The sequence below is a fragment of the Dermacentor albipictus genome, chromosome 9, assembly GCF_038994185.2.
Source record: "Dermacentor albipictus isolate Rhodes 1998 colony chromosome 9, USDA_Dalb.pri_finalv2, whole genome shotgun sequence".
NCBI classification, from domain to species: domain Eukaryota; kingdom Metazoa; phylum Arthropoda; class Arachnida; order Ixodida; family Ixodidae; genus Dermacentor; species Dermacentor albipictus.
In genome coordinates, this window is record NC_091829.1 from 95,174,079 (window position 1) to 95,187,635 (window position 13,557).

At 47.7% G+C, this 13,557-nt stretch overlaps 1 protein-coding gene across 1 annotated transcript in view; it reads left to right on the forward strand.

The window, feature by feature from the left end:
- LOC139049519 (uridine 5'-monophosphate synthase-like) overlaps positions 1-13,557 on the forward strand; it is a 49,941-nt gene that overhangs the window by 19,774 nt on the left and 16,610 nt on the right. Inside the window, exons 6-7 of the mRNA XM_070525052.1 lie at positions 5,346-5,474; positions 8,763-8,896. Of these exons, the coding sequence (XP_070381153.1) occupies positions 5,346-5,474; positions 8,763-8,896 (263 nt within the window). The remainder of the gene's footprint in view (positions 1-5,345; positions 5,475-8,762; positions 8,897-13,557) is intronic.

Consider the following 13,557-nt stretch of genomic DNA (forward strand, 5'->3'; position numbering starts at 1 on the left):
ACTGGGCGGCGATGTGTCCACTCATTACGGAGTAATCGGCCCCTGTGTCGACTAAGGCAGTGACTGCGTGGCCGTCGAGAAGCACGTCGAGGTCGGTTGTTCTTTGTCTGGCGTTGCAGTTGGGTCTTGGCGTCGAATCACGGCTGCGTCGTGTTGAACTGAAGCTGGAACGTTGCGTCGTCAAGTCGTCTTTCGTCGGTGTAGTCTTGGCTTCCCGACTTCTTCGGGACGGCGGCGTGTCGTCATTAGGTCGTCGAGATGGTCTCTTCGTCGTCTTCGTCGGCGGCGGAGGATCTTCGTCAGTTCGACGAACAGCAACCGCACCTCCATCGGTTGCTGCTTTTAGTTTTCCGGATATGGGCTCGCAGAGCGGCCCCGGGCTGGGCCGGTGTACGGTCGGCGCTGCGGCGACAGGTAGCGGCCTGGTGACGGCGAACGGGACGGTCGTCGAGGGCTCCACTGAGTGGCGGCGAGGTAGTCGGCGATGTCACGTGGGCGCTCTCCAAGCTGTGGACGCGGCGCGTTGACGGCGAAACCTCGCAGTCCCATCTCTCGGTACGGGCATCGTCGGTAGACGTGACCTGCTTCTCCGCAGTGGTAGCAGAGCGGGCGGTGGTCAGGAGCACGCCAAACGTCTGTCTTCCTCGGGTAGCTGCGCTGGGCGACGGGTGGGCGTGCTGGCGGCGGCGGTGGTCGACGGAATTGCGGCGTTACGGGGTCCTGGCGCGGTCGTGGAAGGGGACCTTGACGGCGGGCGACGGCGGCGTAGCTCATCGCTTGCGGCTGAGGCTGCGGCGGTTCTGGTTGCACTTGAGGAACTCCAAGCGATCGGTGCACTTCTTCTTTTACGATGTCGGCGATCGAGGCCACTTGAGGCTGCGACGAAGGCAAGACCCTCCGCAGTTCCTCGCGCACAATGGCCCTGATGGTCTCGCGCAGATCGTCCGTGGCCAGCGATTGAATTCCTGCGTAGTGGGTAGAGCCTGTACGGCGGTTGAATTGCCGGTTCCGCATTTCGAGTGTCTTCTCGATGTTCGTCGCCTCAGAAAGAAACTCTTCGACGGTCTTCAGTGGGCTTCTTACCATCCCGGCGAAAAGTTCCTCCTTTACGCCACGCATCAGTAGGCGGACTTTCTTCTCCTCGGCCATATCCGGGTCGGCGTGGCGGAACAAACGGCTCATTTCTTCCGTAAAAATGGCAACGTTCTCGTTTGGTAGCTGCACTCGGGCGTCCAGCATAGCTTCAGCCCTTTCCTTGCGCACGACGCTTGTAAAGGTGCGTAGGAAGCCGCTATGGAACAGGTCCCACGTTGTCAAGGTCGATTCCCTGTTCTCAAACCAAGTTCTGGCGGTGTCTTCTTAGGCGAAATAGACATGCCGCAGCTTCTCGTCGGAGTCCCAGTTGTTGAATGTTGCGATTCGTTCGTAGGTCTCCAGCCATGATTCCGGGTCTTCAGTCGCTGCTCCATGGAAGGTTGGTGGGTCCCGAGGTTGTTGTAGGATAACAGGGGACGCCGGGGCAGCCATTGGCGTTGTCTTGACCACGATCTTCTTTGTCGTCTCAGGTAGAAGTCCGTGCTCTGGGGGCAGTCCTTGCAGTCTGCGGCTAGCACGCTGGTCTTCGGCGATGTTGGTTCTGTCCTCGGGCTTCGGGCTTGGGTCGCGACTTTGCGGGGGCGTTCGGTACATGAACGCACAAGCACCTCCACCAGATGTCACGTGGTGGTGACGTTGAATAAGACAGTAGCAATACTGTGAACAAGAAAACTAACTTTTATTGGGTGAACCTGTGCCCACAAAACAGGCTACACTTATAGCGCAACGATAGCGGCGAACACGCTCGGCGATCGTCGAAAATCTGATCAGCGGGTCAAGCGCGTCGGCTTTTATAGATCAGTCATCGAATGTTCCAGATTAACTGATGGGACCCGCGTGTCTTCCACAAAGTTCTACACCATTCGTGTCACGCGATGAAATCTGATAACACAAGGTTCGGCGACAACAGACACGCGGATAGAAGCGTCGATAACTTTCTAGAAACGTCGGATACATGCAGGTGCGTCCCTCGCTCTGCGATTACAGTTGTTAAGCGGCGAAACGTGGTTGCCCGATAAAGATAAGTACACGTGTCAATATGTACAGTGCTCAGTGCGATTCTATGTTGTTTTTGACTGCATTTCCCTTCCCTTGTGCGTTTGTTTCATAGCAATGCACTGGGCGGTGCCGCATTAGTGCAAGTTATAAACTTGAAAAGTGTGGCAGCCGCATACAGTAACCAACCTGACATAATGGTTGGCGTGCATGGTGCAGTAGTTGGAACTCGTGCGACCACTAGCTAAACATATTGTTTGTTTTTCAATATGTGTCCTGACAAAGTGCATAAGCATTTGGGATGTCACCATAATATGAACTGTACTTCATATACGCTTGCAGCATAGAATGATGTTTTGCGACTTCCTTCTGTTGCAAAGAAGTGGTACTGCATAGGGCTACCATCTATGCATCGTAAGCAGTTTTCTTAAAAACATTACAGAGTCTCTTAAAGGATATGCCTGTAGCCTTCACCACATTAGGTCATTGCAAACAGAAAATCTGGCGGATGGATCATGCAACCACAATCATTTGCACAAAGTATTACACCACCAAGCCTAATCGTAAGAGCAGAAACTTTGTGAGAGCCTGCATGCACTTCTTGTTACACTTGATCTTCATTACCGTGACAATACCAAAGATGCATTCTGTATGTCAGAGAAGGAAGTGTTGGCACATTGGACGATGGTCTCTTCAAGTTCTCCAAGCCAATTTCACTGCACAATCAAAATTTATTCTTTACCACCGAGGCAGATGTTATGTGCTGCGATGGCTACTTCTCGCGTGAGGCAGATGGATGCATGGCTCCTCATTTTTCTGTTTTATCTACCTAACTCGTTTTCTTATTTCTTTGTCTGCGCTTGAGCGAGTACTTGGTTCTCTACTTAGGCACAACTTCCTGTGTGCGGTGCAATAGAAGATGCTATGGTGCACCTAAGGGCTGCCTTGGCGACGGGCTGTACTCTCACTGTGGAGGAGCTTTCACCCTTTTGCTGTGGCATTTGAGCAAACGGAGCAAGAATGTTAATCAATGTAGAAGTTTTTGCAATTTGATTAATCACTGTGAACAGCAGTTATTTGGAGTTGGCAGATAAGGACACAAAAAAAGTAAGAAAGCAGGACATATGAAGCCCTATTTCAAGCTCATTCCTGCTGATATGTCCTTGTCTTGATCATTCATACTTCAGGACCTATGAGACAATGCCTTTTAATGGTGTGAAACATTTAGAGGGGTCCTTAACCACTTTTATAGAAGTCGAGAACTGCATTTGAAGTTCAAATAGACAATTTCAGAAATGCTTTGCCGCAGAAAGTACTTCAATGCGTTCAGCAGAAGCGGAGTTATTGGCAATCAAAGATCGCCTGTGATCCTCTTTGTGATACTCCCTGTCCTTCTTCAATGCCTTGCACTGTGAAGGCTACGGCAGAGTGGGGTGGTGCCCACGGCATTCTGCCTACTGAACGTCACCATGGTGTGCAGTTTGAATTTGATTTTGGATGTTCACATAGACGCCACTACAGATTTTGGTGCCTACTAGGAGCCAAGCTCAGAGGCTATCTCTCAGCTTACGGTTGAGCTCCCAGTGTCTCATCCCTTTGCTGTGCTACAGTGTACTAGATAGCTACGTGCGGCTATTCTCGCACCAAGTGACATGAGTAGCACGTTTCCTTAGACTTCCCTAGAATTTTCTAGGGTCGAACAAACTTCGTTTTCATCTTCGCTCGTGCGAGTATGGCGGCAGCGCGCACATCGGCTAAGCGATGGATGCTGCACTCCTTATTCGTATTGAAAGACTTCCTAACATAATGAGCATCGACCCCGATGGCGACACACCTCGAGGGTGTGCAACTCGAGAAGCGGATGACCTGTTTGTCAGATGTTGGCGCTCGGTCCTTGAGTCACGTCATCCACAGATGCCAATTGCATCACGCTGTGGTCCTCGGCAAGCCGCAGGAGTTCAGCGAGAGCGCTCATCTCAGCACCCCGTGGCGGCCACGGCATCTACGCTACACTGCAGACACACCCAACGTTCGACAGGGCTGGAGTGCATCATCGAGGTCGTGTGCTCCAGTCTGGCCATGCTATATGATGGGGACCAGCTTTGTTCTGCACCAGATAGTAGCACATCCTAATTGCACATTTTGCACAATAGTTCAATACGAAGCCAACTCTGCCAAGGTGTCTAGCCAGGAGTGAGCCTGTGCTAGCAAGCGTACATCTGATCTGACGTTAAGTTTACGATAGTCCAAGACTAGTTGAGTGTCTAAAACTAATAAGAATTAGTGAGACCCTGTGGCTATGACACCGATAAGCAGTGTAGGCAAATTTTCATTCCTACAGTGGTGGGCGCTGGTGAGCGTCAGCAGATGATAGTTGGCGATAGTGCAATAGTTGTACTTCCAGAAGTATGTAATTCCTATAAAAATTCAAAATGCAAATTTTTTTGTTTATTAAACTGTGTCAATAGATATACACTGTAACAGCAGGAAGAAGCACACTGATCCAAGCACCCTTCTTGATTGATGTCGGCTATAGCAGCCACCTATGGAAGCCTGCTATATGACGAAATAATGGAACCCAAAATGAGTGAGAAGAAGGCTTCTGTTGAAAAGAGAATGTTTGAAAGAAAGGTGACTCTGCACTCCGCTGTCGAGTTCTACGGGTCGTGCATGACTGCAAAATTTGCCTGAGATGTTCACAGCAGCATATTCTATCCATGGAGTGTGTCTTTTCGCCAAGCCCGGGCGGTGGTTCAGGACCCCTTTAAAGTGAAGCTTTGTTTGCCTCTTCTTCAGGGCTGGGTGTTCGTTGCCGTTTCCTCGCTGGATGTATTTGTGGTTATATATAGACAACTTTGGCCACTGGGTATGGGCCCGAATAGATGACTGTCTGGCCTAGTACAAGCCCTTGTGACCAGAAGAGTATGACACCTTAAATGTACTTAAACATATATTTAGACATGTATTTCACTTTGCATACACATGTCATCAACATTCTTCCCTCGAGAACATCACGCATCGCCTTTGTCCTGATGACGTGAGCAGCCAACAGCGACAAGGCCATGCTCCTGTCATTTGCTATCGTTGCTACCTGGCTAATTCAATCGAGCTTCGTGCCATTTATATTGAAGCATTGCATTGTACTATCTGCGTGTTTTTTCACACTGTCTTGTCACAATCTTTGATAGCGAGCTGTTTCAGTTCTCACAGTGCCATGGCATACTTAGTGTGACTCCTGTGTCTTGTCCAAGCAGGAGAACTATGCCCACCGGAGTCAGGTTGCTCGCTGCCTGCTTGCCAAACACCTTCTGGGTCTGATGGACCAGAAGCAGACCAACCTGGCGGTTGCCGTCGACGTCACCAGCACCGACAAATTGCTACAGGCACGAAGATCTCCCACATATAAAACAAAGGCAGCCTGCAACAAAATTTTACTTGGCTAAATTAGTTATAAATGAGTTATGCATGTTATCAAAGCAATCTTGACAAGGCAGCTTGTCTTGTCTAATCGAGTAATTTTTTTATTAACCCTTACTTAAGTAGTGTCTAAGCAGATGACGCGAGCACCTGGTAGTTAGCAAATGTGACACAGGTCACAGAACATGGCCTCTGAGATCATTAGTGTGCCGCCGGATCTCGGAGGTCATGCCCAGGCACTAGGCTAGTTCTCAGTGTTTTAGTGGTCTCCTCGATTTGGCTGCACTTCCTGCACTAGTTCAGGGGGTGCAGCACTCTAGCACTCGATTTGCCAGTGCAGCTAGCGCCACCTGCACTTTGGCACTCGATTTGACGTCGTGCTGCACGAGTTCATGTACACTTTGGCACTAGACTCTCCGCAAGTTCTTTTCTCGTGGACGTAGTGCAAGGCTCTTGATAGCAGACGACGCATGCGGTTCCGTGGCCATGCGGGCGTTGGTAGACGGCGTCGACGGCGCCTGTTATTAGTAACGCAGCACGGATGCCAGTTTTCTTCAGGGTGTGTACGCAGCATCTTGTTAAGGGCGCTTTCCGGGTTCAGCTGCTGCTAAGTGCACTGAAGGCCGGGATTTTCCCGCAGGTCACAGTCGTTTGTATTAATTCTCACGAACTTACCGCTACCTCGACGTTGTGTTTACGCGAAACCACATTGGTCCGTCGTTTGAAACGTTGTGCCATATACGATTCAGAAAGGTGTGGAAACTGCGCTTGGTCATGCTTTCTGAATAATGATGCCGAAGTTGAACTAATTTCCAGGTACTAATACATAAATTCTTCCCACAGGACAAAAAAGGACATTGCGCACACGTTTACGCTCGCGGCACACACCAACAAAAGAAAAGCCACAGTCGCCCAGTCGCAGCAGACGAAGGCCTGTACAGTAAAGTGGAAAGTTGGGCTAGTTGGTGAGTGACCATCATACCTTGCTGGGGAAGCAGCGCACTGACACGGACACAGTGAAGACAAACAGAAAAAGACGACACTCTATCTTCACTGTGTCCGTGTCACTGCGCTGCTTCACCAGCAAGGTATGATGAAGGCCTGTACGTTCCTGCACTTTTGTCCTCAATTTGACCGCTGCACCGAAAGCGCTAGTGTCACACTACACTCAACTTCAAGAACTGGCGCTGTACTGGCACGACACTTTTCTGAACTAGTGCAAAAAGTGCAGCCAAATCGAGGAGACCTTAGGTTTTTAGTAATTTCTGAAGAGGAGTAGTGAAATAATTTTTTTTCACATTTTGGTGGCAAAAACATTTTTGCAAACTTTCTATGCCACATCCACTCATAATTAAGCCATAAAATATTGCGTTGAAGCCACTTTGTACTGGGTGTTTTTACAAAGACTTTGAGTAATATTTAAAAATAGCCGTTGTGAAATATAAGGACAGTTGCTTCGGAGACATTCCAGTTATCCCGTAGTCGCCACCACTGATGGCATGTCTCCGAAGGAACCGTCCTTATATTTCACAATGGCTGTATTTAAATATTACTTAAAGTATTCGTAGAAACACCCGGTAAACACCCGTAGAGACACCCTTTATTTGAAACTGACCTTTTTACTCGGTTCTAAATGTCATTGCAGTGGACCTTTAATGTCTCAATGAGTCAGCATGCACCTTAGAGCAATAACTCTCTGAGGTTTATTAGAGCAAGAAAGTTATAAGAAAGTAAAGACGTTTAGTTTCTTTGCAGTGAGACAAAAAAATAAAGTTAGTTCTACTAATGAGTTCATAGGTTCTAAGTTATGTTAAAAAAAAAAAAAAAATATATATATATATATATATATATATATATATATATATATATATATATATAGGGTGAAAGCGAAATTTGAAATGCAGTCACAATATGGTATACCAGAAATGGAAGTTCTGTTACTTGTCCTGAAAGTATAGGAGCTGTGAAACCCTGTAAATAGGCTTTTCCACAAGTTCTACTGCAAAAACCAGTATATAGGTTGGACCGGAATATAGGTCAACCCCAAGCATTAACTATAAAATTTTTTTTAAGAAATGCTATAAACCTGCAAAAATGACCGGTATAAAATACGGGTCAATTTTTTGTTGCGTTTTTTTTTAAGTTCTACCTATATTTCGGTACTTATGGTAAGTGATGCCCCCAAGATGGTGGTGTTTGCAGTCTAAGCTGGTGAGAGACATTGTCCTTGAGCACGTGCTGTCTTGCCCCACTTGCTTCCAGAGCAAGTGGGGCAAGACAGGCCTAAAAATAATAAGTGCAAAACTAACCACTAATAAGTGCAAAAGTATGCGAATATCAAGAAGTGCCAACTCTCCACCTGTATACTACCTAAATAACGTTGCGTTAGAAGCGGTTACTTCATATAAATACCTGGGTGTTCATACTTCTACTGACCTTAACTGGACGCGCCATATTGAATACATTACTAACAAAGCTAACCGCATGTTGGGCTACGTGCGCTGTAACTTTTCCAAAACTCCATCTTCTTTGAAATTACTGCTTTATAAAACACTAATACGTTCTAATTTGGAATATGCCGCCGCGATATGGGATCCGCACCATGAAAAACTGATAACTTTACTTGAGCTGGTTCAAAATAACGCTGCTCGTTTTATCCTGTCCAACTATAACCGTACCGCAAGTGTAACAAGCATGAAAGCTAATCTTTCTTTACCTCTTCTAGCATCCCGCCGGCAGACAATTCGTTTGAGCCTTTTTCATAAACTATACCATCACCCCATGCTACGCGATTCCCTCATTTCATTCCCCAGATACGTGTCAAATCGCATTGACCATCGTCACAAAGTTGGCATTGAAACATGTAACACTAAAACTGCATTTCAGTCTTTCTTGCCTCGCACATCACACGAATGGAACCGCCTTCCCGCAGATATAGTCGACATAACTGATAACCAGCGTTTTCGTTCTGCACTAGCTAACATTGTATAACAGGAAGATGATAATACTTGTTCTGTAATATGCATTGTATTTATTTATGTATTTCTGTTTTGTAACCACTCCCCTCTTTAATGCCTTTGGCCTTGAGGGTTCAATAAATGAAATGAAATGAAAGAGTTTTAGCTTGTGCTTAAACAGTACAAGTCACACCAGTCTAGTGGCAACCTGCCAGGCATGGAAGCACCAAGTCTTGGTGTCCGTTGTCTTGAACATGTGATGCTGTTGCATGTCCCTTCGCCCCTCTGACATGGCAGCTAGCTGACCAGTTGGGCCCACACATCTGCATCTTGAAGACCCATGTGGACTTGCTGGAGGACTTCAGTCTGGACGCCATGATGCGTCTGCGGGCGCTTGCCACCAAACATGACTTCCTGATCATGGAGGACAGGTAAGCGTGTTTGTTGTACCTCCAGCTGGCACACGTGGAGCGGCGTTCAGTCATTTAAGCACGACGACATCAGCCGAACGAATGTCTTTTTATTTGATTAGTGGGCGGAAAAATTGGAGGACGCTTAAGCTTCGACTTCAAGAGTGGAACGCGATAGCGTTATCGCACCCCGTTCGCACCGCCCACTCATTCGCTTGGCATGCTCTTGACCAGACGAAGGGGAGAAGCAGGCGAGTGGCGTGCCACCTGTCAGGGCAGCGCTGTACATTGTGAGGAGGGGAATCTTCTGTGTTTGCCACAGGATGGCTCTGCGTGTGCGCCAAGCGCAGAAGAAATGTAGCGGAAACGTACTTTGCTACGCGTTTAACTGCGACTTCTGTAATTTACATGCTCATAATTACCGATATACACCGCAGTATAACTTTCTATGGCACATTTCTAAGGCAACACCGCATTCACTAGAGGTGCTTTTGTCCCACTTTGAACCATCGAACTCATGGCTGAGTGGTAGCGTCTCCGTCTCACACTTCGGAGACCCTGGTTCGATTCCCACCCAGCCCATCTTGCAAGTTGTTTTTATTTATGAATTGCCTTCCGCGATTATCGCTCATGGCCAACGCCACCGACGTCGACGACACCGGCTTTTCTGCAGCACGAGCTCCTTAACGCTGTCGCATTAATATATACCATCAAGGGTCACCTGTGATGCCCTCCAGTATTATGTGACATAACTACAGCAGTGTTGCTGCTTCAATGCAATTAAGGGCGCACTACCATAGTGTCTAGTAGAGGCACAACATGGCTAGCAAAGTATGCTCAACTCGCCGACATGACCTTTCCTTTAATTCAACCAACATCAAAAGCTTGAGCAAACACTTTTACGTTTCTGCACATCACAGTCAAACCTCGATATATCGAACATGGATATATCGAATTATTGTGTATATCGAACACTTTCTATATCACCTGGAAAATCGCATGCATTTTTACTTTTTTTATCTCGAACGGGTCGAACGTAAGATGGATGTATCTAACTCCATCACCACAGACCACGTGTGCTCTGTTGACTGGCGGTGAACTCTTAAAGATTGCGGCGGTGCGATGGGCGTTCCCGACTGCTGCGCACTATAGCTGCACACATAGATCACGCCGAGGGTGCCATTTGAACGTAGCAGCTTATGCACACGGCAGCTTGGCTAGTTCGACAACGTCAACAACACATTGCATTTGCCGCACTGACTCCTCCTCGGTGGCACGCTCTGCGCCTGCTGCCTACCACGCCTCGCGAGGACTGGCGGTTTGCTTCCACAAAGGCGTGCGACAGCGCACACTCACTGGGCTCTTTCATAGACGCCTTGGCAGATGTCAGTTAATACTTTGTTATTGACAGTGTTTCAGAATACTTCGATTGATGGACGTAGAGATCTCAGCAGATGTACCGACCAAATAAAGACACTGCCAAGGTTGATCCCTCAAGCGCTGATGTTGCTCCGCTATCGATTTCAACCGAGGCTGTAGCTGCTGTGGCCCTTCTAGCCGCTACTGCAGCGCAATAGAGGGTACTGGCCTATCACTTGTGGATCGTTTAGACGAGGTTGAGGGCTCCGTGTTTAATCACGCGGCTGCCAATAAGAAGCAGCCTGCACTGCTGCAGCACTTTCAGCCAAATACTAAATACATAAATACTTTGTGTGAAGCTTCAAGTGAGTATTTTTCTGCGCCATGATTGGGGCGCGAACGGGGATCGTTTTTCGGAGCACGTGTTCAGTTGCGCTGTGCGCGATTGGCCTAGGCTGTGCGATTTGCAGAAGTTTTTGATGTGTCTTTTACATGATTCTATATATAGAATTCTGGCTATATCGAACTATTTCGCTATCACCATGCTGTTCGATATATTGAGGTTCAGCTGTAATTGGTAGCTTATGTTGTTGGGCCTCAAGTGCTTCTGGTAACGTAGGACACAGTCCACAGTAGCACAAACGTTCAAAAGGGGCATTTATTAGTTCCCTTGTAGTACAAGAATGCCAGATAGCCTATATAAAGGAAGTTTTACCTGTCGCGCAAAGATACCGGGCGAACGTTTTCCCTTGCTTGGCACCGACGACTACGTCGTTAATGTGTGCGGTCTCACTGACGGGAGCATGCACAAGCAATCATGTTTCCTCATGCTGCTGTCACATTCCGAAGCCAAATGGGAAGCCTTTCGTAGCTTCGCCATGCAAAGCACTCCGAAGAGGGTGCGGTCTGTCTGTTTGCACCGCCATTCTGGAGCCAAAAAGCTAGAAGCAAGATCTTCCTGCGCCCGAGTAATTCACATTGTGAGGTGGTGATCGCATTGCAGTACTCGTGCCATCTCTCGCAGCTGCTTAACTATAACTGCATCCTGGCTTTCACCATCACTTGTGCGTTATGGGAGAACTTGTTCTGTCGTTACCTTGTGATGACCTGGACCTTGGCCAGGCTGCTAGGACGGTAGGTTGTTGTAAATGCCGTGAATGCAGTTTTGGTTGGTGTCCAATGGCACTGTGCAGGCACTTTTAGACCAATTCCCTCGGAAAAGCTGGTGCATGTTAGAATCGGGTAATCGAGGAGCCGCCAGATAGTTATTCTGGCGACTAGTTTAAGCTTTTCCTAGACGCTAGAGTTATACTATGTCCGCACAACCTTGAGCAATCGGAAAGCGCATTTTCCCCTCTTGGCCGGCGGAGAAGGGAGACTTTGTTTCCGGCCGCAGAGCCCTCCACATCTCAATAAGGTGCCTGGTGGTGGTCTCGTGCGGACGATGCCTTCTCGGTGAGCGCATATTTCCCCCTTCATGTTTTAAGAGCTTCAATACTTACAAGCATTTGTCTCGCAAACCATATTTATTTGAAGGGAATTTTCCACATCTCAATAATTTCTCTCGTCGTATTCGAGTGCTGATTGCCATGTTATAGTTTGTTAACGAAGCTTTCCCTCACGTCTAAATATTTTAAGGCAGTTTTCCTAGTCTCTAAAGCCGCTCGAGTTCGCGCTTCTCCTCGGTCGGCCATTTTTCCAAGAAAGTATGCCTCCCAACCACTTGGCGCTTGAAAGTAACCTGGGGCCTGACAAACCAACCGACTGAGCTATCTTTCCGGGCAACATCCAAGGGTCACGAGTTCAAATCACTTGTTATGTTCCTTTTCTTTCTCCCCTTTCTTTCTTTTTTTTCTTTCTTTTTAATGTCTATTCCTTTATTTTATCACTGTACAGGAACCCTCCTAAAGAAAAAAAAATTATATATATCTTCAATTATGTATGGCCACACATGTGCATGTCATAAATACCAGGGTCTCTAGCCGAGTGCCATCCGTGCGGTATAACCGAGCTCAGATTGGTCCACCTTGACTGATCAAATAGGGCGCCACTGTAGGTTAAATGAGGCGTACAACTCCTGCGGGACCCGCCGTGGCTGCTCAGTGGCTATGGTGTTAGACTGCTAAGCACGAGGTCGCGGGATCGGATCCCGGCCACGGTGGCCGCATTTCGATGGGGGCGAAATGCGAAAACACCCGTGTACTTAGAATTAGGTGCATGTTAAAGAACCCCAGGTGGTCGAAATTTCCGGAGTCCTCCACTACGGCGTGCCTCATAATCAGAAAGTGGTTTTGGCACGTAAAACCCCAAATATTATTATTATTATTATTGTCACGTAAAACCACATAATTGAATTCTTTAATTTAACTACTGCGGGGACGGTAGAGTATCCGTCTCCCGTGGAAGAGGACCGTGGTTCGAATCCCGGTGCCGCGCAATTCCCCACCGGAAAATACAAAAAAAAAACCGTGTGTTGAGAAAATTCCACAAACAGGCCTGGAGTGTGGCCTGATCCCGGTGACCAGAACCGGTAACGCACTCTCTCACCAGAGCAGGATTGGCCACCCTGGTGCAGTACTTGGCCACAACCACCTATATGAATACAACAATCAAACCCCGGCCCTCAGTCCCCAGCAGCCGCGAAGCAACTGACCACGGCGGTGGTCAGATCTGTGACGCTGCAGAGGGTGCTAAGAATACCTGGCTCCGGACAGGCCGCCATTGGAATATGAACCTGGCAACGTTTAACGTTGGAACGTTATCTAGTGAGGTGAGTCTAGCAGTGTTATTGGAGGAATTAGAGGGTAGTAAATGGGATATAATATAGGCTCAGTGAGGTTAGGAGCACAAAAGAAGCATATACAGTGCTAAAAAGCGGGCACGTACTGTGCTACCGGGGCTTAGCGGAGAGACGAGAACAAGGAGACGGATTCCTGATTAATAAGGAAATAGCTGGCAACATACAGGAATTCTATAGCATTAACGAGAGGGTGGCAGGTCTTGTTGTGAAACTTAATAAGAGGTACAAATTGAAGGTGGTACAAGTCTATGCCCCTACATGCAGTCATGATGACCAGGAAGTCGAAAGCTTTTATGAAGACGTGGAATCGGCGATGGGTAAAGTCAAAACAAGATACACTATACTGATGGGCGACTTCAATGCCAGGGTAGGCAAGAAGCAGGCTGGAGACAAGTCAATGGGGGAATATGGCATAGGCTCTAGGAATAGCAGAGGAGAGTTATTAGTAGAGTTTGCAGAACAGAATAATATGCGTATAATGAATACCTTTTTCCGCAAGCGGGTTAGTCGAAAGTGGACGTGG